At 36.6% G+C, this 27335-nt stretch overlaps 1 protein-coding gene across 1 annotated transcript; it reads left to right on the top strand.

The window, feature by feature from the left end:
• Positions 1 to 15: 15 nt before the first annotated feature.
• Positions 16 to 24631, top strand: LOC139722588 (uncharacterized). Its single transcript, XM_071633889.1, has 4 exons — positions 16 to 157; positions 7952 to 8014; positions 8979 to 9023; positions 24255 to 24631. Exons 1-4 carry the CDS (start codon positions 16 to 18, stop codon positions 24629 to 24631), a joined length of 627 nt encoding a protein of 208 aa, XP_071489990.1.
• The last annotated feature ends 2704 nt before the right edge of the window (positions 24632 to 27335 follow it).

Consider the following 27335-nt stretch of genomic DNA (forward strand, 5'->3'; position numbering starts at 1 on the left):
TCAGCATTGGGTTCTATGAATATCCCGCCTGAAAACCTACACCCCAGCGCATTCGAACCACACGAGTCCCAATCCCCCCTCGACACCCTCACTGGGAGCGGATTAGGAACTGGACTCGACTCGGGATATACAGACTCACCGCCTTCGTTTTCAGCGGGTACGTTCTATTGATCTACTCAAGTCCCTCATTTATATTAGAGAGTATATAATGTATCTGTCAATCTGTCATCTAATTTTCTTTTATACTCTAAAAATAATCATGAAACAAAACTCTGAAAGCCGTATCGAGTGTGTTTATACATGTATTGTTCGAATAGACCATTTAGCTTCTTGCTTTTGGGTCCCGTTAATAATACACGCAAGTTGGGTAGAGGCAGTATACACGACCATTTTTACGCAAGACGCTGGGATCCATTCTCATCATAAAATTATGTAGATCCATGTCTTGAAAAGTAACAGAACTATTGAAAATAAAGATGTTTTGTTTTGTTAATACAATTTTAATACATTAGGCCATAAAACTATATGTTTTCTGGAAAAATTTTGTGAAAACATAGGAATATCAAAGTTCCCGGAATTTTCTTTTATGTCAATTTTTAAAAACCTTCTATCATACTATTGTTGGCCTTTGAACTGACCACCGTCGTGATCACGAAGAGGGATTGCATTTGAAATTTTCTCCACAGTGTTGCATGTTTTTTTGAATATATTTCATTCTAGAGATCACACGAAATCCACGTCGTCGTTGATTGATTAATTTCTTTCATTTTGTCGTAGTTGGGCCCTAATTCGTATCATTGACGAAAAAACTTCAAAACGTAGTGTAATTGAGACAACGCCTCCTTCGCCTTTTATATATGTATGTATATGTTTTTAACGGAAATGAATACCTACCTACCTACCTTATATTTCTTAATATATTTATATGCCTGTACATATTTGCGGGGCACGCTTTGTTGTGATTATCATTACACTGTTCTTGTCTACTGTATCTAGATTTATAATGGAGCAGTGATAAACTGACATCGGCAAGCCAGAACTAGAGAACTGTTACAAGTATAGAATTAGTAATTGCACCGTCATTACGATTATTATAATATCGTTGTAATAATTGCATCATTTTGACTCATTGTCAATAGGTGTAATAGTAGGTGTAATAGTAATTAAGGTATCATCCTCATCACCTTTATTTCATCTTCAAATATTAGAAAAGCGTTGGATAGTATTACTACCATTGGTAGTCTCTCTTTTACTTCTCTGCATTGATGATATGGATTTGTATGAAGATGTATTTACCGAAAGATCGGTCTTTATTTTGTCGTCGGGGCTGGGATATGTTCCGCGGAGACTGTCATGCGTCTGGCTTCACAGAATTCCCTCCTGTCTACGGAGGAGAGCCGTAAGTACTCCTCCGGATAGACATCTGTGTAGATGACGTACTTTGTTTCCATAATTCTACTGATTTCCAGCTGCATAACCCATATATACCACCAACGTTTAGTCCTATCGTTTTGGACCATTGATTTTGTTTTGATTTGTTTTGTTTTGTTTTTGCCTCCCGTATTGTTGAACAAGTTGAACTAATCGGTTCTTATCTCAAAAAGGTTACGGCGATTGAGTGACCTAAAACATATTACCAACAACCACAGAAGCAGATTGGCGCAAGCTACTTAGCCTTTATCCAAACGCGAACACAACCACGCATTGTTGGTCGTGGGGATGGGCTGAGGAGGAAAATGCGGATTTTTTTTTTTTTTGGGGGGGGGGGGGGGGGTGGGGGTGGGAGGGGGAGGAAGGGCGGCTTCCTGATCATAGGTGTGTTTACTATATAATATGGTTCGTTTTCGTTGAGATGGCTCTTTACATCGTACTTTTTTGTGAGATACTGTAACCATTTATGAAATGTAATATGAAAGGGCATTAATTTTCTATGATTTTAATTCTAAAATTTCGTGGATCCATAGTTGTAGCAAGGAGTTACTCGCCTGGTATAACATCCTGCGTTGTACCTAGTCTCTCCAAGGACGTACCTCCTAGGTTTCCCCGAGGAGGTATAAGGTTTCCCCGAGGATGTATAAGACAACTATTATTGGTCACTCCCTCGATCCTCCTTGGTTGTAGAGTACAATGCCCTCTTGACCGTGCGTGAATCGTCCATGATCGGAGAATGGATGCGGATCACAAGCCAGTCACACACTGTTGTTTCAGCACGGATGTATCAAACAGGACATTGAGATATCTGCCCGTAATTTCCGCGGGAAGCGATTGACGTTCCAGCCCTTTTTCGAAGTGATGCAGGAAACACTTTTCTCCTTGAATAGTATGGAAATGTTTCTTTTGTTTTCTTTTCAGAGAACTTTTGGACTGAACTATTTTCACCGTACTTGTTGCCTTTGGTGCCCTTATTACAGGCAATGATATTGTGGTACATACGGTAGTAGTTGTTGTGGTTGTTATTCCCGTTGAGTTGTTCATTAAAAGTAAATTCAGTTGCAAGGTTACTGGTCAAAATCCGTGTAGGGTCGGTCGAGACAATCTGAATACTCTATCTGTATTTACGCTCTCTCTCCTCAATGGAAGGTCAGATGAGTCGGCCAATGCAGTCCGAACGGAGTACCCAATTTGTGACGTGGTACAAGCAGGTTGTGGTTACATATCTAGTAGTCTTGCGTGCAGGTTATTGTATATTATGTCCTATAAGGTACCTCCTCGATTGTATACCAAGCAAGTATTAAGGATTAGATTATGAATTGCTTCAGTTTCGCCCGATACCATTTATGGAATGGTAATTTCGACTGGTCAAGAAATGTTTACCGAAAAAAATGTAAAATTTCAAAATGTCATAATTTTCCTTATTTCTTATCCGTTTTTTTTTTCATTTTTGTATCGTTCTGTATGGAATATTTTTCTCTTTCTTCTTAAGTTTATTGATTTTTTTGGGTGGATTTCTTCTTTAATTGGACTTGAGGAGAAGAAACGTTCTCTCATGAACACTTATGCACTAAGCAATATCGGAAGGAAATGACCGTATTTCAATCGTTGCAGCTAATGAAGGATGGTAACCTCATATACACCTGGAGTTTTTCAGTTCGCTCTCTTTGTACAATAAGTGCGCTGTCTCCAAAAGAATGAAATTGCCGGGAGTAAAGTGCTGATGTAAACATGGCATGTTCCAACATAAAGGAATATGATTGTGTACCGTTCACTGTTCCAGTGACGTAATTTCAGTCACGTGACAACATGACAACATGAGCATGATTTTCCACCTTGTAAACGGCAGAGGTTTACGTACGTTGTAGTTTGAAAGGTAGACATACCACAGACGAGGACACTCGAATTGCTCCCCCCCCCCCCTCCTTTATTCTCGAATTTGACCTATGTATGAAAAATACTAATTATTCGTCTGCGTTTCAATTTTCGTTATCACCAAGCAAGGAAGTCCGTTCATCCTTGTCATCCAGAGTTTCCTCGTCCGGGATGTATACAGAAAACTTGAATTAATTCCAGCTTTGTAAGCCTTGTTATAGGGATAGACACATTGAAGGCATTATTTTCCATTTGCAGATGAAACAAATACCCAGCTTTATAGTGCTTCAAAATAGCTCAAAAATGTGAATTAGGGATAGAAACAACCAATGTAAAAATTTAACCACTGCAGTAGAGCCCATAATCAATCTTAAGTATTGCACATACAAAATATTAACATATAGTTAAAATAAAAATGTTTCTAGACTAAATAAGTCTACAGTAATGGTTTATTGAGTAAAACGGTGATATGTCCTGTATATTTTAGACTTTATTGCGATTTTTTTTTTGTATGGTATGGGATAATTTGTGATACAACTGACCAGGTCAGTTGTATCACATCCTGACCTACACGTATGTATCAAAATACTGTGATAACACGAACAGTATAGGGCCTATCTACAATACCTTTAAAGACGTCTTTCTTGCCATCATCAAAATGGTGAAATTTTTTATTCAGCTTCCAGCATTAGATTTTCCTCCTGTTATGATTCCTTCACTTCCAAGAAAACACACACGCACGCACACATACACACACACACACACACCCACACACACATACACACACACACACAACCACACACTCTCACACACATACACATACACGCCATGCCTGATGGTTTGATTCAGCGAGGTATAGAAAGACGTATGTAATATTTCGTCTCCCGAACTAAACGTGGGTAGACGTATGAGGAGGATGTTGTTTCTGAACTGATCGAGCTTTGCTCGTGCATGCCGGACACGTCATTAGTTTACAATGCCCCAAACGTGAAGGGAAAAAAAATATCGACGGGGTTTTTCCGAAGTACCATGTTGACCTCAGAGGTCAAGACGGTGACGTGAGAGGTGATGGTTGACCTTAGACGACCTGACCCCACCGATTCTTTTACCCGGTATTCCCATCTGGCTCTGGAATTGATATAGGGCCTACGCCCCTCGGAAGTTGGTTCGGGTATTTGGGATTTCGCAAGTTTTTGAAACACACCATAAATTCACATACTGAGTATTGTTCACTCAACATAAGTTCGTATGCCTTACTTCAGGTTCGAGGACACATGGACACAAGATTTGTCTTGTTCAAGGTGCGAACAAATCGTCAGATCAAGTAGGAAAATGAATAATGCTACCTGTTTAATCTGTGTTTTCTCCTTCCTGCCCAACAAACAAACAACCAAACCAACCAACCAACCAACAAACAAACAAACAATCAATCAATCAAACAAACAAACAATCAATCAAACAAACAAACGGTGAACGAGGGTAGCAAAAACTGCAATTACCACGTCACGTTGCCTCCATCGTATATACTAGTACTCATCATCGTGTTCCGCACGCAGTACAGATAAACCGATATAGAATTTAAAATATACTGTGTAAACACTAGCCCAATGCAAACAGATAACTTCAAAGTGAATTTGAACTCTGTTTTTAAAGTAGCTATCCTATCCATTGAGTGCGGGGATTGAAGTGGGCTCTTTGACCCGTTACTAGATTATCTCAATAGTTCGTGCTCAAGGTGTTGCAAGCAGTCACCTTTAATTTTTACTTTCTTTTACAAGCTAATTTTGACAAATTAGGGATCGTCAATCCTAAATACCGGAATGCCAACTCGAATGAAAACTCTGAGAAATACAATCAAGCACAATGCTTTGTTTTGTTTTTCTTCCACAAGACGTGATGCATGAGTCAAGTTTGACTGTTAAATTCAGAGACTAAAAGGTATGCTGGCAGTGTGTATGGGGGGGGGGGGGGGGAGGGGATCAAAAGTAATGTCAAGTTTATGTACAAAACATGATCGATTGCGTAATCACGCTGGGATTTTTTTTTTCCAACATATTTAGGCCAATAGCATCTCATCTGTCACTAAATAGATTTGAACCAGAAATTAGTTCAAGTCACCCCTTGTGATGTGGTCGCACAGCACTTGATAAAAGTCATCGTGTTCTGAAACAAGCAATATCTGGCCGTAAATCTGATCAAGTTGTCTCGGTGTAACGGACAGTACATTTTGATTGGAGATTGTGTATTAAAATTTCTGGACTGTTATCATTGATCAATAGTAGGCCCTTAAGGCGAGTATGAGTGGTTCGCATACTCAGAAAGGAGCACTGTCATGGAACTGGAAAATCTTGGACACCAAGGCCCAAATTCACAAAGGTGGTACAAATGAAACCATGGTTTAAACCTTGGACAATTTGTATGGAGCACCAAGTGTCGCATGGCCTATATCGTTACGAATCAGTCATTTGTCGACGAAATGACCATTTCTTTGACGAAATGTTGATTTCGTTAACGATATAATCATTTCGTTGACGAAATGATATTTCGTTATGAAATTATGATTTTTCGACGAAATGACTGATTTTATAACGAAATAGGCCATGCGACATTTGGCGCTCCATACAAATTGTCCATGGTTTAAAGTAAACCATGGTTTCAATTGTACCACCTTCGTGAATTCAGGCCATAGTGTAGGAAACAAGGTTACAGATTGTGGAAAGGAACTCTACCATATCCTATGGCATTGCGTGAGGCACCAAAGGGCAAAATAGAAAGATTATATTGCTGATAATCGCCAAAAACGTGTTGACTTTGACTACCTGTTGTTAAGTTTGCTTTCGTAGCCGTTTTAAAACAAATAGAAGGCAAGAACAAAAATATAATTATGTTTTGTATGGCAGTTGTTTGACAGGCATTTGTACAGTTTGTGTTTGATTGAGTTTTATTGTTTGCGTTTATACTCTGATAATAAGAGTACAACCAAACAGACAGAATAGTACCGTCATTTACATCAGAAATAAGAAAGTGGTAAATGGAGCTTTCTAACTTTAACACTCACAGCAGCTACACTTTTAAAATCACGTGACAAGCATATTATGACGCCATCACCTCGAGTGTCTCTCATTGACCTTCGCACTAATTTGGGCTAAAATATTCCAACTTGAAGTGAAATCGTATTTAGTTTCATCTTCTCAGCAAATCTCAGCAGATCTGATATGAATTAGCAAGTGACAGTGTGCAATGTATGTATTACATTATTGTACATGGAGAGCGAAATGTTACTAAAGTAAAGTGTATGATCGTAAAAGACAAAATTCAAATGAATGAAATCGTGACTGACAAAACGGTCTCGTGAAAATTTGTATGTTATTCAAAGATCCCATTCAATTCTAATTTTATGGCTGATTTTGATTAAACTTGTCTCATTTCTATGCGTATTTGGTATTTTGGAATTTTTGGTGTATTTTCCACTTATCATAAAAGCCATAATGAAATGGTTCTTTAGCGACTCAGGGGGATGACTGATATCAAATGCTATGTATTGCTTTTTTATTTTTACTATTTGAAGTAACGTTGTGTTTTTCCTACTTACGTATATAATACACCACGCCGTACCGTTTTGTACAAGTGTAACTTTGGCACGAAATACCTGCAATTTGAAAATATTCTTGGTCTATTTTTGTGTATATAAGGTTTGAAAACTTTGAGATGTTATCATGCCGTACTGATTTCGCCCTGAAATTGGGAAAGGATGAATTGCCTGCACAATCCTTCGTGCACGAGTTTAAGTGTTTCTTATCATAATTTCATTAATATCATGTCATCTCAGCATTAGGGCCCTGTCGGAGATTAGGGAGATGAGCACGCATTTAATTAACTGAATGTGGAAAAATTCCGGTAGATGATGATAGAATAATAGATAAACAGTTTGATATCAAAGCAACGCAAAATTTTCGAGTGACTGAATCATTCGCTAATAGAAGAGTAATGTTTTGATGTTTTATGATACATTAAAGGACAAGTTCAACTTCATATACATGTGGATTGAATAGATGTAGCAATATTATCAGAACACATCGGTGAAAGTTTGGGGAAAATTGGACAATCCGTTCTGAAGTTATTAATCTTTAAAGTATATACGCAGTCACTTCTGGATGAGGAGATTACGACAGTGCATGATGTCACATGCGTAGAACGATTTAAGAAAAATATAAAGAATTTCACAATTTTTTTTTGTGGAAAAAAAGTGCCCATTTCCTTGACTTGTCACTGACGTATGTTAAGGGTAATACTATTCCCCATGCCTTCTGAAAGAAGCAAGTCAAGCGTGCTTTTATTATGCGAGAAAAGTGAAAATATGTTGAATTTTCTTTATGTTTTCTTTTGATGTGGCATCACAAGTAAACTCTCATCCAGCAGTGACTGAGCAGAAACCTTTAAAAATTCATAACTTTTCAACGGATTGTCCGATTTTCCGCAAACTCTCACTAAAGTGTTATACTGATATTGCTGCATTTATTCAATCAGCATGTATATATGGTGGACTTGTCCTTTAAGTATCATACTGTTGTTTTTCTTGCACAACAAATCATTTGTATTATGTTTACATTTTTTTCTTTTAATCTTGATTTTTGTTGAACTTCAGACGACAGGGAGGATGACAATGCTAACATAGCCCATGACAATACGGAAGCGGTGGACAATTCAGGTGAGATGGACTTCGTCTCTTTGGTTGTTGAATGATGTAGACTAGTTTGTATTTTATGTACTACAGTATATATTGAAGAAGCGCCATTTTCGGATATTTCAAAGTATTAAGTCCATCATCAGAGCAAAAGACAAGGATACCCCATGCACCTCTAAGGGTTCCCCACCTGTTGCGTGACAAGGCATTGTCTTGAAGTCATGATTGAAAATAACTTTTATTTTCTCATCATTTTCTTTGTGTGTGTGTTTTTTTCTTTAGCACGATAATCACAAATATCTCAAATTGACAAGCATGCATGATGTTGACTCGTTGACTCTTTCTTTGTTATTAAGATTACGTATACACTTTTATATATAATTGTAATTTTTGTTGTTTAAAATACACGTATAGTGATGTTGCTGTCATTCTGTTTCCCTACGTGACTGCATGCTAGGGAGGACTTTTGTGACATGTCATTTGATGAAAAAAAAATGCTCTGTACATTTTTACACTGACTTATATCCACTTGCAAATAAAGCAAGTAGGGATAAATTGCGCACATCTTTTAGTGCCTTCTTTTTGTGTTCTTGAAAAAAAGAAATCACAGAGCAGAGATCAAATCCTAATTATTTTGTATAGTTTCTTGACTTCAGCTTCACAATATAGGTGGATAAAGGTATGACATAAATAATCTTGAGACAGTAACGAAAGCTCTACCATATAAACATCTGCAAAACAAAACAACAACAGCAACAACAACAACAACAACAGGTCAAGCCCCACGCTCTCCTCAGACTCCTCTTCCACCCCACGTGGCACGAAATGTTTCTCTTGGCTCAAGAAAAAGAGCGCTGGCTTGACCTCGCATTAAAAGTTCATGGCAATGAGGACATGTGCGATATTTACCTGCAGCTGTTTTAACGTGCATGTGGACTTATCTCCTTTTTTTTTCGTTGTGATTCCCCGTTTTTTCTTCTCTCACCAGATGATCCCGAGAACTTAGCAGGCAACGCGGATGCTCATCAGAAGGGTGAGTGACGTCATTATCATAGAGAGGGGTGGGGATGGGGAGGTGGGGAGGTGGAATAGGAGAGAGGGGAGGGGGGAAAAGAGGGATAGCGCAACCCTCATCATTATGCCCCACCCCTAAGAGTGCCAGAAGCATCATTTCGTTTTTCTTGAACTCCTTGAATAACCAATGATAGCAAGACATGTCTGCATCCTGCAAGACTATTGGTGGAAATTCAAAGGCTGGGCGATGCCTATGATAAACTCCATTTGCCTGCAACTGACAGGGGCTTTACTAACATAATTATTTTAAGTCTTCGTAAACTTTAAACTAAGGTGGTTCCCGCCATCCACACAGCTTGGCAGGGGATTGCCCGACATGGTGATAGCTAATGCATCATGCATACAAGATTGTTATTAGCTCACCTGAGCCAAAGGCTCAAGTGAGCTATTGCGATCGCCTTTCGTCCGGCGTCCGTCGTGCGTCGTGCGTCGTCCGTCGTGCGTCGTGCGTCGTGCGTAAACTTTTTACATTTTCATCTTCTTCTTGAAAACCCCAAGACCGATTTTCATCAAACTTGGCAGGTAGCATCCCTAGGGAGTTAGGAACTCAATTTCTTAAAGTGGGCACCATGACCCACCCAGGGGGCCCCCAGGGGGCCCCAAACCCCCCAAAATTAAGGAATATGTAAAAATCTTCTTCTCTAGAACCAGAAGTGATAGAGCTAAGTTAATACTATGAGTTAGTACATTGATGACTGTAGTTTCAAGTTTGTTCATGGCAGAATCAGGGATGCCCCCCTTGGGACCCAGGGGAGGGGGGTGGGGAGGGGTTATAATGGGGCCTAAATTGCACATTTTCATCTTCTTCTTGAGAACCCCATGACCCGTTTTCACCAAACTTGGCAGGTAGCATCCCTAGGGGGTTAGGAACTCAATTTGTAAAAATGGGCACCATGCCCCACCCAGGGGGCCCAAATCCCCCCAAATTAAGGAATCTTTAAAAATCTTCTTCTCTAGAACCAGAAGTGATGGAGCTAAGTTAATACTATGAGTTAGGACATTGATGACTGCAGTTTCAAGTTTGTTCATGGCAGAATCAGGGGTGCCCCCTTGGGACCCAGGGGAGGGGGTGAGGAGGGGTCCTAATGGGGCCTAAATTGTACATTTTTATCTTCTTCTTGAGAACCTCATGACCCATTTTCACCAAACTTGGCAGGTAGCATCGCTAAGGGGTTAGGATCTCAATTTGTTAAAATGGGCACCATGCCTCACCCAGGGGGCCCCCAGGGGGGCCCAAACCCCCCAAATGAAGGAATCTTTATAAATTTTCTCTAGAATCAGAAGTTATAGAGCTAAGATAATACTATGAGTTAGTACATTAATGACTGTAGTTTCGAGTTTGTTCATAGGAGATCCAGGGGTGCCCCTCTTGGGGGCAGGGGTGGGGGGGGGGGGGGGTGGTTGGGAAGGTCCAAATGGGGGCCTGAATTGTACATTGTCATCTTCTTCCTGAAAACCTCATGATGGATTTTCGTCAAACTTGGTAGGTAGCATCCTTAGGGGGTCAGGATCTCAATTTATCAAAATGGGCATCATGCCCCACCCAGAGGGCCCCAGGGGGCCCCAATCCCCCCCAAATTAAGGAATCTTAAAAAATTTGGGCCCTTATTGTACATTTTCATCTTCTACTTGAGAATGCCTGGTCAAATTTTGGTAGAGCTGTGAATAATTTAGATTAGTGACTGCGTGAAAGGTGAACTTGCGATACTCAGGTGAGCGCTAGACCCGCGGTTCTCTTGTTACAAATGTGTTATGACTTCAGTATTAGCAGGTAGAAGGAATAGCTTATTGCAATAGACCGTTTTTGTCATGTTCACAATAATTTATGGAAATTTCTCATATTTTGATTAATTTATCGTTTTGCACAGTTGAGTATATGATATTCTTAAAGAATGCGCGCAATATAGATTCACGTTTATTATTATCATTATCATTATTATTATCATTATTATTATTATTATTTTTATTATTATTATTGTTATTATCATCATCATCATCATCATTATTACAACAGCCTAATAAACAAGCATTTCTTTGACCTTCTCCCTCCTATTAAGTTCCATAGGCAGGAATTCACTTAGTTGTTGCTATAGGTAAGGCAAGCCTCCAGCAAGCTTTTAGGTGAAGAAAGCATGCATAAAATCTGAATACATTACAGAACCGGTCTATTTTCTCAGAGCAAAAGTCCATAAATGTGATATCATTTGGTTAGACAACCTTTTCGTAACACAAAGTCTGACGCGGCCAAGGTGAACGGCTGGTTTCCATGCATGTATTGATACTTTTGGGACCCTTTTTCTCTCTACCAATGGCCTAGTGACAAAAAAAAAGTTCCATCCACCTGTTTGTATAGTCTGGCTTCCAGACCCTCTGCTGGTATTATTTCGCTATTCAGGATATTGACGCCCTCAACGTCAAAAACTGGTACATTTCAATTCAATTCAATTCAATTTTATTTCCATTTCCATTGAATAAACAGAAAAAATATATACAATACATTTACAGAACAAATTTATAACAATTTCAAAGAAAACGTACAAGTGGTCACGAGTAACAACAGAATTTCGTTTCTAAGGTATATACCTAATACAAAGATTAGAATGGAAATGGAGGGTCCCACTTAAAAAGCAAAGCTTGTAGGGTATGGGACCCTCAAAAAATACGTACACAAAGTCAAAGAAACCAATGTCAACTGACATGAAATTAACTTAGGAAGGGGAAAAAAAGAAGAAAAAAAAAAGAACAAAAAAGGGGGAAATGAGACTATGGTACAACACGCGCCATCGTGGACACAAGCATACTGTACTTCATGATTAAAATGCAATAACAAAACAATACAACGCTCCCTGGTTTGAAATTGCGATTGATTGGGTGCATATGCCGGTATGAATGCATAGGAACGGATATAAGAAAAAAAAAGAGAAAGAGAATAGACTCACTGTTACTGGTACAATAAAATAAATATCTGAGGTAAACTTATGTTAGACAGATTGTTTTCCTTAAAAGATGATTTTCTGTGTGATATCTTAATACTTGTAAAAACAAACAAACAAACAAACAAACGACTTGATTGAGAGAATGAAACCGAACCTAATTTGGTTGTATATCATAAGATTTCAACAGAAAGAATTTTAATTTGTTCTTAAAAGAATTCAAAGTTTGTGCTGTTATTATGTCGTTGGGAAGTGAGTTCCAATACTTAGGCCCCTCGTAGATGAAGGTTTGCTGAGCCAGCAAAGTCCTAAAAAATGGTAAATGAAATTCGTAGGATTGCCTTGTAGGATAATTATGAACAGATTGATTTTTTGAAAACATTGATTCAAATATATATGGAAGATTATTTTTATTGTAATTATACATAAATTGTCCTAAATTAAACAAATACAAATCTTTAATTTTAAATATCTTATTTTCAAAAAATAACGGATCAGTATGAGACAAATATGCAGTGTGACATATAATACGCAGTGACTTCTTTTGTAGCAGAAGTAATTTATCCAAAAGAGTTTGATATGTATTTCCCCATACAAGAATACCGTAATTTAAATAAGGCAATATGAGGGATGAATATAATGTAAGCAGGGACGACAAAGGAAGACAAAATTTAATCTTGTTGATTATACCGATGTTTCGAGAAATAATCTTACATATACTATCAATATGAAATTTCCATGAAAGCTTATTATCAACTGTTATTCCCAGAAATTTGATATAAGAAACATTTTCCAGTGGTGTGCCATCAAAAATAATATCAGCAGGTAGTGCCTCAATGGAGTTGCTGAAAAGCATATATTTTGTTTTTTGAAGATTGAGAGATAATTTATTAGCTTTTATCCATTGAGCAACTTTTTCTAATTCAAAATTTAATGTCTTTACTAGGGTAAAAGGATTATTATGCGAAAAAAAAAACAAATTTGAATCATCCGCAAAGAGAATGAAAGAAAGAATATCTGATGATTTACAGAAATCATTCATATAAATAAGAAACAGAAGCGGACCTAATAAACTTCCCTGTGGGACCCCACATTTAACATTTAACATTTGTGAATTGCAACCATTTAAAGAGACATATTGCTTCCTGTTCAAGAGGTAGCTCCTGAACCACTCCAAGGCCTTCCCACGGACTCCGTAATGTTGCAGTTTATTAAGTGAAATATCATGATTAATGGTGTCAAAGGCCTTGGAGAAGTCCAGGAACAAACCTATGAGATGTGAAGATTTGTCGATAGCATGTGCTGCTTTTTCAACAAAACTCAATAATGCATGTGAGGTGCTATGTTTTTCTCTAAAACCAAACTGAGTATTTGAGAGTATATTATTGAATTTCAAAAAAGTAAGAGTTCTTTTGTAAACAATTTTTTCAAGAATTTTGGACAATGTACATAACAAAGAAATTGGTCTATAATTATTAACATCTAATTTGTCACCTTTTTTAAACAAAGGGATGACTTTTGCTATTTTCATACTTTCAGGAACAATACCATAAAAAAGAGATAAATTGAATATATGAGATAAGGGATCCGCAATTGAAGATATTACCCCCTTCAGCAGAAAATTACTGATGTCATCGTGTCCAGCACTTTTTTTGGAACGAAAATCAGAAACAATATTGATTATCTCCTTACTATATGTTGGACTAAAAAACATTGAGTTTAAATTTGGTGGACCTAAAAATTCAGAAAAATGTTTATTTGAAGATGGAATTTTGCTTGCAAGATTTTCCCCAATGGAAGAAAAATGATTATTTAGAATATTACAAATATAATGAGGATCTTCATGAATTTTATCATCAGATCTAATTTTAGTAATATTCGACTTGTTATTTGATATATTCATTGCTTGCTTTAAAACTTTCCATGTATTTTGCATATCGTGCTTATAAAATTGTAACTGCTTAGTATAATATTTTTTCTTTTCAATACGTATAATTTTCGTCAAAGTATTTTTATAACTAGTATATTTCAGTTTTGATTGCTCAGTAGGTTTCATTTTAAATTTGTAATATAAATTATTCTTTCTATTTATTGAACGCAAAAGTGACTTAGAAATCCAAGGTAACCTGGGTACCTTTTTATAGTTGGATGACTTTTCTCTTCGTTTTGGAATATGAATGTCCAAGAGTTGAGTAAAAATATGCATAAAATATTCAAATGACAAATTCACATCATTTGAGTCAAAAATAGATGACCAGTCTGTCCTGTCTAAACTAGCACCCAGACTGGCTACATTTTCATGTGTAATTCTTCGTCTAAATAAAGAACTAGATTTATTATCAGTAATATCATTTAAAAAGAAACTAGTCGAAATGGGGAAGTGATCTGTAATATCTGAAAGTAATATAAGAGAATCAGGAGAAGGCAGAATATTAGAAAAAATATTATCAATAAGGGAGGCGGATTCATTAACTATACGCGTGGGCTTAGATATCAAAGGTAAGAAAGAAGCAGATAGAAATATTTCCATAAAATCTTGTGAGATTGTATTTTGTTTCAATAAATCTATATTAAAATCTCCCATTATGAAACATTTTTTATGAATAAAAACTGGATCCTTCATTAGATTCGCAAAATATTCCAAAAATGATTTCATATTCGCACTGGGTGGTCTATACATTATACCTATGATTATATTTCTACTGCCAGGGACTGTAATTTCAATGAAAAGAGATTCAATAACTTCAGTCATACAGTTGAGCTCTTCACGAACTATATAATCATACTTTTGTGAAACATATAAAGCAACGCCCCCACCCGCCCTAATTTGCCTGTTATTAACTACAAAATCATATCCGTCGAGGGCGAAAGGAAGACTTAAATCATTGGAAAGCCAGGTTTCGGTTAAACCTATTATCGAAAATTTTTTTCTGATGGGATCATCTAAAAGTAACCTCAGTTCTTCAAAATGTTTGTTAATACTCCTAATATTAAGATGTATGAGTGAAAAAATGGTGTGATCATATTCCTTGACAACATTATTAAACTGGTTGAGAGTAAGATATTCCGAAGATGGGCTTTGCAATTGGTTCTCTATATCAAAGTCATAATGAAATTCTTTCGACGATGTATTAAAACTATCTGAAACACAATTATCGAAAAACATATTATTTTGATCAATATTTACTTCTCTTTCTGCCAAAGAAGGTCCTACCGTATCGAAAAAATCATCATCAGTAATTGAATTGAATGCAGTGTCTATTGGATTGTGTAGTACAGGGTGAGCGTGATTGCCATTGCTTGTGTCCACGAGGGCACCTGTCGAGTGCAGCACAGGGGATTTTGACATCTTGAATGTCTGTGATGTACGAGACTAAAAAAAAAGAAAATGCTACATCATAGTTGGAAACAGAGTCAATGTAACATTAATCCCATACACGAGGTACCACATATATTACAGAATAACGTATTAACAATTATCTAAGAGCGTCTTCACCCTTGCTCTACTATATAATAGGAATTGGCATACACCAGTTAAGAAATCAGGTTACAGAGGAAAAAGAAAAAAATAAACTAGGTAAAATGTCCCTTGACATTTATGAGTATTACATTAACCATTTTCAGAGAGTGATAGAAAAAAAAAGAGGAAAAAAATAAAACACCTCTCCTATACCAGATGCAGACATCTTGAATTGAATGATTTACATTCACAAATTTATGTACATGGGATGACATAGATACAACACTGGTTGAATGCGAATGGGTGAATGCCCACCATTGTATGGTCACAGCGCGAACGGTCAATAACCACCAGCATGGCGCCCCCTGCCACGCCCCGCCGATGAGGCAAGAAATCGCCAAGCAGTACCTCAATGAAGGCGCCAACAAACAACCACGTGACGGGGAGGCGCCATGCTTCGGACTGCAATATACAATGAAACAATAGAACGCAATCATCACCTGTGTATTACACTTGGGTGTCACAAATATAGCATATTCAGCTTTGTGTACACAGTATAAACGCGCAGATGAAGGAATGAGAAAAAGTGAGTTAATTGTATAGGGAAACGTAGGTCAGTAACCACCAGCATGGTGCCCTCTGCCACGCCCCGCCGATGACGCAGGAGACCGCCAAGCAGTACCTCAATAAAGGCGCCAACAAACAACCACGTGACAGGGAGGCGCCACGCTTCGGACTGCATTAATGAAACAATAGAACACAATCATTACCTATGCATTACACCTAGGTGTCACAAGTACCATAATATGCAGCTCTGTGTACACCGTATAAACACGTATGTTTTAAATCATCCTACTATCCTGTTATAAAACGTCATGTTACGAAATTTTGACTCCCGCTTGCCTCTAGTGATAAGGACAGACAATGTCCAATTTACCATGAGCGTCTGTGAAATTTCATACTGAGTTAAAGAAATGCACTGGTATGTATGACATTTACAGTCATCACCTGTGAATTACACTTTGGTGTCACTATAGAAGCGTAAACAGCTTTGTGTACAGTAAAACGCGGTCATGGGTGATACAATTCAAGAAGAAATTTCAGATTGGCATTATAAAGAATTGACCCAATATAACACAGACATGAAGGCATGTGTTTTTCAATCCAAAGGGAAGTTACAGACTGTAAATCATAAAGAATGTACATTATTCCTGCATAAACAAATACTATACAAATGAGTAAAACAATGACCCTTTAATATCGCCCGTTGAGAACGACAAGGGCGCTAAGCTGTCACAAAACTCATAGTGTTCAAGACAACCCAACGACCCACCCACTCCCAACAGACGATAAATCAATTAAAAAACTTTTATATTATTTATAGTTTGTGTTTAAATTCATTACTCAACTCTCTACCATCATACTATTTCACATACAGATGAAGGAATAAAAAAAAAATAAAAACATTAAAGGGCTTCATAACTTGTGGTATTAAGGGTGGTTCGTTCAGTTGAGTGAAGAACAACAACGCAAGTGTATTAATCAAATGAGGTTCATCTTAGCAAGTGAGCGTGGTTTGAGCTCAAGTCCAAGCACACACCTGAAAATGATATTCTAACAGGGAGAATGGGAAAAAAGAATTACCTACTAAGTCTTATTTTCCGTGGACAAACTCTGTGTGCAGCTGACCTGCCCGTTTTCGTAGGCAAACACTTTATCATATGCTAACAACTGCTTTGTGTTGGGAATGTATTAGGGCAATTCCGTATGGGAAGGGCAAAAACAGCAAAATTCAAAGTTAAGTAAATGCCCAGAAATTTAAGTTTCCCGTACAGACGGATTGTTGTATTTACGGAAACAAAAAACCCTTTTCCAATAACTTTCCTCGATTTTGTTGTACACACTTTTAAATTTGGGAGACTATTTATTGTATTCATCTAAAATTTTGCAATATTAAATGAAAATTCAAAATGAAGCAACTTAAATATCTCTCTGCTTTAACCATACTTCCACATCTTTCTTCCTGTGCTTCAACAATCACATTCAATGAAGCATTCAGTTGCTCTCATTATGATATTTTTTTGAGAAACTTTCAAAATCTACTGACAAATTAATGTAATTCCGTTACCATAAAAATGAAAAAAGTTTTCTCCTGAACAAACTAATCACTGTTTTTTTCTCCCCTTGTAAATTTTTTCTCTACATGTGACTCCCTGAAAACTCACAAAACATTTTGTGAAATATCTCCTTCAGTTCTTCTGTAATTGTGGTAACGGAATTACATGGTAACGGAATTACACGCACATCTAATACGGAAGAGAATGACATAACCTACTTTCGTGCCAATATGTACGTGAACTGTTCATGAAATAGCTTCAGGGCATTATCATTGAGCTTAACAGTGTTAGTGATTGGCAGTAAAGGAGTGAAAGTTGAAATATATGTACATGTATGGTATGATACACTGACATGACTCAGCATAGCTGGATGCCTCTGACAGTGAGTCCTGACATCAGGGTACACGCTTGACAAGACTTCTGTGCTGAAAGTCTCCTCCCTTCTGTCACCTTTTCTCATATGAACTACATGGAGACTGTGCTAATTGCTACAGATACCCATTCTCAAATATTAAAAATCATACTGAATTCTGAGATATCAATGTATATTGTCTTGCTAAAAAGTCTCATGGTTTCATACAGTAAGTATAGTGATGAGGGACTATTGAATGGGTGTGATGCAGGATAAATTGAACAAAGGATAGAAAGAAGAGGAAGGACATAAAATTTCTTTAAAATGAAAAGAGAGCACTTCTAGTGCTACTGACAGGGAGAAATGAACAGGATAATTTTGTGAGGAAAGATCAAGAATTTAAGAGAAGGATCATACACATTGTGATAGGACCAATTAGAAGTCATTATTTGACACGGATGCCCACTGAATGTGACACCTTTGATCTTTTTGTATGCTAAAGGCTTTATCATCACCAAGTCGATAGTCTGACCATTTATTGAACATGTCCTGTTTTCATCCTCAAGTCCTTTATCTTTAATGGGAAGTGCATGACTATGACCTTCTTTCATCTGTTTCTTAGATCTTTCCTCCACAGAGACTATGTATTTTTATTTTCATGCCCATTTGATACAGAGCATCTGCTACCCTTTGAAATTTGTTCTTTAATCCTTTCTTTTTAAAAGGAATAAAGACAAAAACACCATTTATGATGAACATTTACCCAGTCAGTAATCGTGATACAGCTCTAAAATATAACATTTAGGCCTATACTTTCCCATCCTAATAAGATTTTAAATATTAAAGTCAATGGGCTTCTGCTTCTACCTTTACTCTTCATGTTACCATTTGCTGTACAATCCAGTTTCCTTTCATACAAGTGCCATTACAGTGTATTTTATCATTTGCTGTCAGGCAGTTGTACAACTTACTGCAAAAGAGAAGATGCACACTTCTTGTGATTAAATGGCAACACTCAGGATGAGAAAATAGACAAAGTCAAAGAAGAAAGACAGAGACAGGAAACTTGTAGGAAATTCATAGGCCAAGTCATGATTACAGTCGATGATCAAATCACTGTGGTGTTTCTGAAGACATCATTTGGAAATTTTTGTGTGGTCAGAAGTAAATACTAACATTATTCACAGGTTGATTAATCTGACTCTAACTCAGTGAGCTGCAGATGGATAAAAGAGGCCCTCTTACCTTTCTATGAATTAACAGAATTTGGTGGACTCACTATAATGGTTCAAAAAGTTGTAGTTTGTTAAAGTTATTTTGCTGTATTCTATTTCATTTTAGTTTAGTTCATTTTAAGTAGGACTTACACTGTAAAAGTATTATCAAATTATGCACTACATTATATACCAGGGGGCAACTTCAGCTATTAGTAAAATGTCACAAGTTTTTAGTGATTAATATAAGCCACAACATATAAATAATAATGATTGAGCACTGGTGCAGTACCATAATCATATAAGAAAATTTTCTTTTCAATTTATGATTGAATTGTAATTTGTTATATTTGTCATTGAGCCATAATTGCATCTTTTCACTTAGCAAATTAAAAGTTTCAAGCATCCTTTGTATTAAACATTGTGTTCAATGATGGGGCTGCACACTGTGATCTTGCACTGTAAATTGGCACTTTATGATTTAGATTTAAATTCAGTGTCAATCCGGACAGTTTTTTTTATTATTTTCTTGTGCATGTGCACATAATGTTTATGTCAATACTTGTAAGAAATTAACACATATTATCAATTATTGGCATATTTAGGAAGAAGAAAATAGAGAAATCTGTCTTGCATGATATCAACAAAAGAAATACAAGAAAATTTGAGTACTGTTGACTGGATTTATAGAATTGTACTTGTGTAGGGCTATTCTAGCGTAATTCCGTTACCATGTGTCTTAGATGTCATTTACCTGCAGAGTGTGAAATTCTTAACTTGAAAGTAGACAAATTTTGATGGATGTGGTCCTTACAAGTTACAAGATCTTGATTGACATAGTTACAACTTCAAATCACAGTTGTTAGCATGAAAATTTTAGATTTTTTGACAATAAAAACTAATTTGTCACCTATGCACTTGTAGCAGTTCAAGGTCAAAGGCTAGAGAGTACTTATTTAGTGGTTATATTATAGCTAAAGGCATAAACAATCTTTATCAAGACATTTCAGAATACATGAGTACCAAGAATGTGTATTTTTTCCAGTGTATTTCAGAAGGCGTAATTCCGTTACCATTTGTGTAATTCCGTTACCACTGACTTTCCAGGGAAAAAGCCTGCTGCTGTGAAAATGTGATGAAATATTTGAAAAACAATACAACTAAATTGAAGTTGACACAATCAAAGATGACATCAAACAACAACCTATAGTGTATGTGTTATAGATTTCAGAGAAACAACTCCCAAAGTCAGAGTTGAAGTTGTGACTCAATTCTCTGGTAATTCCGTTACCATCGGACATAGACCTCCTTTGTAACCAACCAAGTGAGAACATTTAACAAATTTGTATTTGGGGTGACAGTGTGAGTACCTCTGCATCTTTTAAATGTATCATGAGAAGGCAAAGTAACCAATCCAGTATACAGGGTGAAAGAATATGAGCCAAAATTCTCTGATTTGTAATTCCGTTACCGCGGAATTGCCCATTAGCGCTGACTTTGCCCATGAAAAGTAGGCAAAATCTGCGCCAACACACATACAAGTTACAACGTAACATAATACTGATTGAATGTTTTATATATCCTACTTTCCTATCAATAACATCATATTACAAATTTTAAATACCGGTTATTTCTTGTATTAAAGGAAAAACAATGTCCAATGTCCAATCTACTATCAGCATCCATAAAATTTCGTACTGAGGTGAGGGTATGCATTGGTATGTATGACATACATGTACATGTATAGTTCAAGGTGGTTTTGTCCAAAGGCGGTGACTATGTCGCCGCGGAGTTCAGTTGGCAAACGGTCTAGAAACCAGACTGCTGTTTGTACTAAATAATATTGTCAAAACAATGTACCTCTGCAACCTATTGCTTTATCATGCGTTGGCTGTGTTTATATTATGCTGTTTACATGCTGGTCTTTCTCTTTATCGCCACTCAGTGAGTGTGGTGACTTGTATATTATGTTCTTACAATGTTGTATTATTTAGACAATCATTTCTGAGGCTATTGTCCTCGTCAAGCGTTTGCTTATGATGATGGTCTCCTTAATTCCTGTACATCAAGAGTTGCCTAATTTGTCTTTGAACAATAGATATACTGTAACTTATGTTTGCATAATGCACAAATAGTTTTTTTTTTCATTTTGCATTATGTCAGAAAAAAAAATGTTGGATATTTGAATTAATCATTTATTTGTCAGATTCAAATTGTACTGTGCTCAATTAGTCCGTTCAATTGACTTTGTATTTCATCTATGTATGAAAAAGAAATTCAGAAATAAAATCAAAATCAAAATCAAATCAAATATCGGCAAGCTGGGGGAGGGTAGGGTTATTGATTTGATAGGTGTTTGATTTATAATGTAGGTACAGTGTTCATAACTCTCTAACACGGGTGTAATCAAAGTGATATTAACAGGAATATGTAGTGTCTCGGGTGTATTTATGCTGGAAAGTCTGGTATTAAAAAATGTTTGACGGACTGTTTGTTTCGAGTAATCTTATCCGGCGCAGGTCCTATCAGACATGTTTTCGTGACTTTGTCTGAACTGAGGTCGCAAAATAATTCTCCCTAAACGATGACATCATGTTTCACTTTGTGGGAAAATTTTTGGCTAGGGATTTGTTTTCTTCTTTTTCTTTCCGTTCTCTCTCTCTCTCTCTCTCTCTCTCTCTCTCTCTTTTGCGGGGAAAACAAGATTAAACGACAGGAAGCAAACAAAACCAAGAAAAGGAATTCCCACCGCCCAGTAATTAGCCAATACTTTTCTTACTCGCGTGGTTTCCGGAAGATATTGCAGATTTACTTTTGTTATCTTAAATCACAGCAATTCCTTGCAGTTTGGTTGGTTGGTTGTTTTTATCATTCAACTAACCCGCACTCAAATATGAGGTTGTTTTCCAGCAAGTTTGTTAATAATACCTACAGTATATGAATGAACAAAGGTATGGATAAAGATAGAAAGGTGAAAAACTAATTAAACAAAGGTAGAAAATGTTTGACTTCCGTGTCGAATCTGTGAAAGGAAAAGAATATAACATAAATGGTCAAAATAAGCTTAACTGACTAATTTAGGGTCAAATAATTGTCAAATGATAGTAGCTTCATACAAATTCATGTTCACAGGAAGAACTATTTGAAGCGCACACACGTGAATTATTTTTTGATGACTATATAGGTGCAAAGACTACAACACTATACCTGTCTTCGCGAAGGACTCAATGCGTTATAACTAATAAAATCAACATTGGTTTGTAGTGTATACCTTAGTATGTTTATTAGCCGTGAAGACCTATACTATATCCGATGTTAATTATGTACTGAGCAAACGATAACATGAGTTTAGCTGTTATCATAATTGCTGTTCGGAAGTTTTGTGAATATCCTGTTGATTTTGGGTATATTCTTTTTTATTGCCACGCTTGACCTCAAGTGTGTTCTATTTTGTTTTCCTTTATCATAATTTTCATTATGTATACATAGTGCATTATTATAATGTCCTTTTATTTGTGTACTTTTACTCATACTAATTGGCGACCACACTCAGTCTGTACATACTTTACTAAGTTAGTGAAAGTGTAAAGAAAGTGAGAGTATTGGTTTGGTGATGAACTTGAAATAATCTGGCATCAAAGGTGGTAACATTTGCTTTTGTACAAACACAGTAGAAAATAATGCGTTGGGTTAATAGTGTGTGTTTCAAGTGAAAAACCTATAGATAGTAGCTCTAGGCAATTTGAGTTCGTAGGTGACTGGGCTCAAAACAGGGCTTAATCTATCAGCTGTAGCAGGAGAAATAGGCAAAGGGACAGGGAAAACTATACGTGGGGTTGCCACATTGTGTAGAAGAACATACTGCCATAGCTATGTATTTTGCGGAATTTCAGTCATAGCTACTCTGTATCTTCTCGTTATCAGTCTGTTATATACACCATTTTGTGCAGTTTTTATTGCGAGCCCAAACGGGTATCTTTGATGTCCTTGTACAATGCACTGACCGGAAATTGTAACTGGTGAAACAGGTACAGTATCTCTTTGTTCGAAACAGTCCGACATTATTTCTGCGAGCCGATGATTTCACATTAGAAGCGCGAGAGGGCGCTAAAGCAATATTGATACGGCAGACGATGAAACCTGGTTCCTATCCATGTCATTTGCTCCTGCGACATTGTTGCTCCCATGAATATCTGCAGCTAAGCCAAACATAATTCTGCCCCTAAACATGACCTTAACCGTTATTCTAACCCTCACATCAAGATAAACCTGAAACCATATCATAACCCCAATCCTATTCCTTTGAGAAATTAAGCAATTATTGAGCAAAATGAGCAATTATTGTCGCAGGATCAAAAATGTCATGTCACCGATGAGACACAATGTCTTACAGCGAGCAATTGAAGGACTATGATTTTGCGGGATGAAATTATTTTATATTATCATGTTTTCATAATTTGAATCAAAGAGAAATCCCACATTTCTGTGTGTTCTATATGCTTTATTATTATTTTGTTTGAATGTGTGGTTATGAATTTAATCTTACACTCAAATCAAATATGTATCGTTAATTACAATTCTTTGTTGGCTGTCTTTTACCCGGTATTTAAGCTTGGCTCAATGTGCAAGTTTGATTTGGTAAATGTTGAAATATGAAACCAACGCAAAATGGGAGGTTTGATTCACATCAGAGCAAAATATATAGACAGTAAGAAAATGTAAACAGAGGGCTTGAAATTAATTAATTCAATATCCATTCTATCTTCGAGATAAGGAATCAAAAGAAACGCTATGAAAGGTAAAGACTGCTTGAGTTGAGTAGCAATAATGGAGGTATACCACTTCAGAATGCAAAACTTTGGAAAGCTGCGATACGTGCAGTTATATTGATTATTTTATTTTTCTTCATCGTATTTTATCAAAGGTAAAAATAAAAAATACCATGGCAGCGCACGGACCGATTATAAAACCAATTCATTCCATTCTGAAAATTGAAACTATACTGCTGAGAGAATGACAACAGTCTGAAACCCTTGTAAAGTGTGATAATCGCGTAACACTTTTTTTTTCTTACTCCTCCTTTTCATCATTTCCATTTTCTCCAAACCTTGTAGGCACTCCAAACAACACCACCGTTGAGATGGTGGTCGAGGATAACTTCAACTATGTCGGGCTCTACGTCACCATCGCTATATTCATCACCTTCATCGTCACCCTGATAGCCATCGCGCTCATCCGCGGGCCTCAGGGACCGTTCAAGACCAAGCGCACCAACGACGACGTGGAAAGGAGTGAGGGCGCGCGAGCGGAAATGGTTACGGTAGGCGCAAGCGGTGACGGCGCGGACGCGGACCTAGCAGCGCATACGGACGCGCAGTGGGAGCAGCAACCGCTCAAGAGTGACTGCGACCATAGCGAGGCGCCAGAAGTTACCGCGACAACCACGGTGGTGAACGGAGATGGAGGCAATAGCAAAGAAGACGGAGTGTGAGTCAGGTTCGGCATTTTTCGCACGACTTCCATGGTAGAGACAAATTTACACAAGGACATAAAGAGAAAAAGAAAGATTGTTTGTATGTGTGTGTGTGTGTCTGTTTTGTATGTGTTTGTGTCTGCAGCGATGGAGGTGGGGGGGTGAGAGGGAGAGGAATGTTTGTACATGTATACATGTACTTAGAATTTCCAACAATTGGTTTGCATAAGAGAAAACGCTGAAGGGGTAAAAACAGGAATAACAAGCCTTGAAGTTGTCATCAACGAAGAACATAACGAAATGTATCGTTTCGGCTATTTTCTTTTCGAAATAGAAGGCGAGTTTTATACTTATTTGTCTCATTGTTCGCTTGAGCACGGTGACCTGATTAAGGAGACACAGACATTCGATGTTATGTTTATTTACAATTTTATTTTTTCTTTACGTTTCTATGTTGCAGTAGCTTCATCGATAAATATTTCAATTTACTTAAATGTCATTCATCCAGCAGAAAGGAGGAAAACATTGATCTAGATCTTGAAAACAAATGAAAGCGGAAATCGCGATGTTCCTGTAATATGATATTGCCGTAGATTTTACAAAATACATGTATTGAATTCAAGCGTTTGAATTTAACGGACGCAGGAGCGGTATATAATGTGAAGGCGCATAGGAGCGATATTTTTTACTTGTAACATTTATCCACAGGTATACACTATTACAAGTATATTGCCTTACAAAATTTGTTTTTACAAACCGACAGCTGCATGTTGACCATGCATTGTTTGTCCCTCAAATTCTATTCTTTTAATTTCTTATCATTGAAGTTGTCAGTCGAGAAATGAATGACCCTGGAAGTTTTATATTTTGTTTGTATATTTTCCTCACTCCAAACATTCCATTGTTTTTATTTTTTTTAAAGTTTGATCCAAATATGTGAAGGTGGAGTTAATGTTTGTGTTGGTTAAGAAGCTAAAGGACCAGGCCATGTCCGTATATAGATCAATAAACCATTTCAGAGAGACCACATAATCTGCTGACGTGATATTCAAGAAATCGTAAGTGCCTTGACGAACCATTTTCAATCTAAAGTTTCGAACATTACTACTACTGTCTTTACAACAACTGCTACAACAACAGCAACTGATACATCGACTGCTACAACAATTGCAAAAAAAAATCCGCCAATTCTACTAAAAGCTATAACACTTCTTCTTACATTGCTGTAATTTCTACTTCAACGACTACTGTTATTTTTATGTTTTTGTTTTAACAAGCTTCTTCGACCCACGTATTACAATTATCGCTGTCACATTACACCGCTCCTGAAGAATATGAATATGTACTCTACCTTTACTTTTGATACCACGTGTAATGTATAGGTCCACGCTACTACACTATATTATTTATATCACTGCTATACATGTACTATATATGTACTGCACTATACCTCTTAGTTATTGCTAATACAACATGTACCGCACTACTGTAAATGTTTACATTACTGTCCCATTCTTATTTTGTCTACTGTATTGGTGCTAAACAATAACATTAATTTTGATAACTGTTCGGAAGTGCGCTTAACGTCCAGTATTCTGTGAGATCCTTGCCTATCAATATTGTGCATTACAGTGCTTTATGTAGCCGACCAGTTATTCCGTTCGAAATGATTATCGTTCTTTCGTTACAATCGTAATGTAGGAATGATGTACAGATAATTATTTTAATGTATGATATTATCTTTTTGTACGCTGTTGTTTGAAATAAAAGAAGAAAGCCAGAAATTTTTACCACCGATAAATCATGCATGATCACACAAGCCTACTTCTTGGTACTCTCGTATTGTATAGAGTAAGGTTTTTAGCATAAATAATAGTATCTGATATCGCATCAAGAACTTAGTTCCCTCCCTAAGATTCAATTCAGTTAAGATGGATGGACATGTATTACATGATGGAGTAAAAGTAATTGTATATAATGCACGCACACACACACATATGCATATATGATTATATATATATATATATATATATATATATATATGTATGTATATATATATATATATATATATATATATATATATCAGAAAAGATGACGAAGTAGGGTAGTAATGCATTTCAGTCCAACAGTGCTATTTATTATTATTTATTATTATTTTCGACGAATAATTCTGGTCTGAATAAATAGCACTGTTGGACTCAAATGCATTACTACCGTACTTCGTCATCTTTTCTGTACTGGTATCAACACGCGGACTACAAATATCATCATATATGTATATATGAAATAAAGTTTGAATTGAATTGAATTGAATATATATATATATAAATACATATATATATATATTAATGTGTGTATATATATACAACGTTGTTCTGTTCCAGTCTTCTTTTTTTTTTTGGGGGGGGGGGGGGGGGGCTTGGCCTTGTCAAGATATCTGTGTGATAGACAAAATGGCGAATATTCGTTCTCTCTCTTTTATAACGTAATATACCAACTGGTATGCACATGCACACTACTGGTGTCGTGTACTGTATGATTTATTAATCAGAATTAAACATGTGTAACAGAATTTGCCAAACAGATCTGAGCAGTATCGTAGTTGTTCAAATCATGGAGCTACTAGTAGCTCCATGTTCAAATTATCATATTCATTCACAGAATAGAAAAGTATAATCTAACATCAGCTGAAAGACACTTGGAATTGTAAACTCATACCACG

Source organism: Diadema antillarum, unplaced genomic scaffold, assembly GCF_040938485.1.
Source record: "Diadema antillarum isolate AM-2024a unplaced genomic scaffold, OU_Dant_1.0 scf00000167, whole genome shotgun sequence".
NCBI lineage: Eukaryota > Metazoa > Echinodermata > Echinoidea > Diadematoida > Diadematidae > Diadema > Diadema antillarum.

Coding starts and splice junctions, on each gene's coding strand:
- LOC139722588 (XM_071633889.1), top strand. CDS start 16: ATGAATATCCCGCCTGAAAACCTACACCCCAGCGCATTCGAACCACAC. Junction 158..7,951: donor ACCGCCTTCGTTTTCAGCGG/GTACGTTCTATT, acceptor GTTGAACTTCAG/ACGACAGGGAGGATGACAAT. Junction 9,024..24,254: donor CGCGGATGCTCATCAGAAGG/GTGAGTGACGTC, acceptor CAAACCTTGTAG/GCACTCCAAACAACACCACC.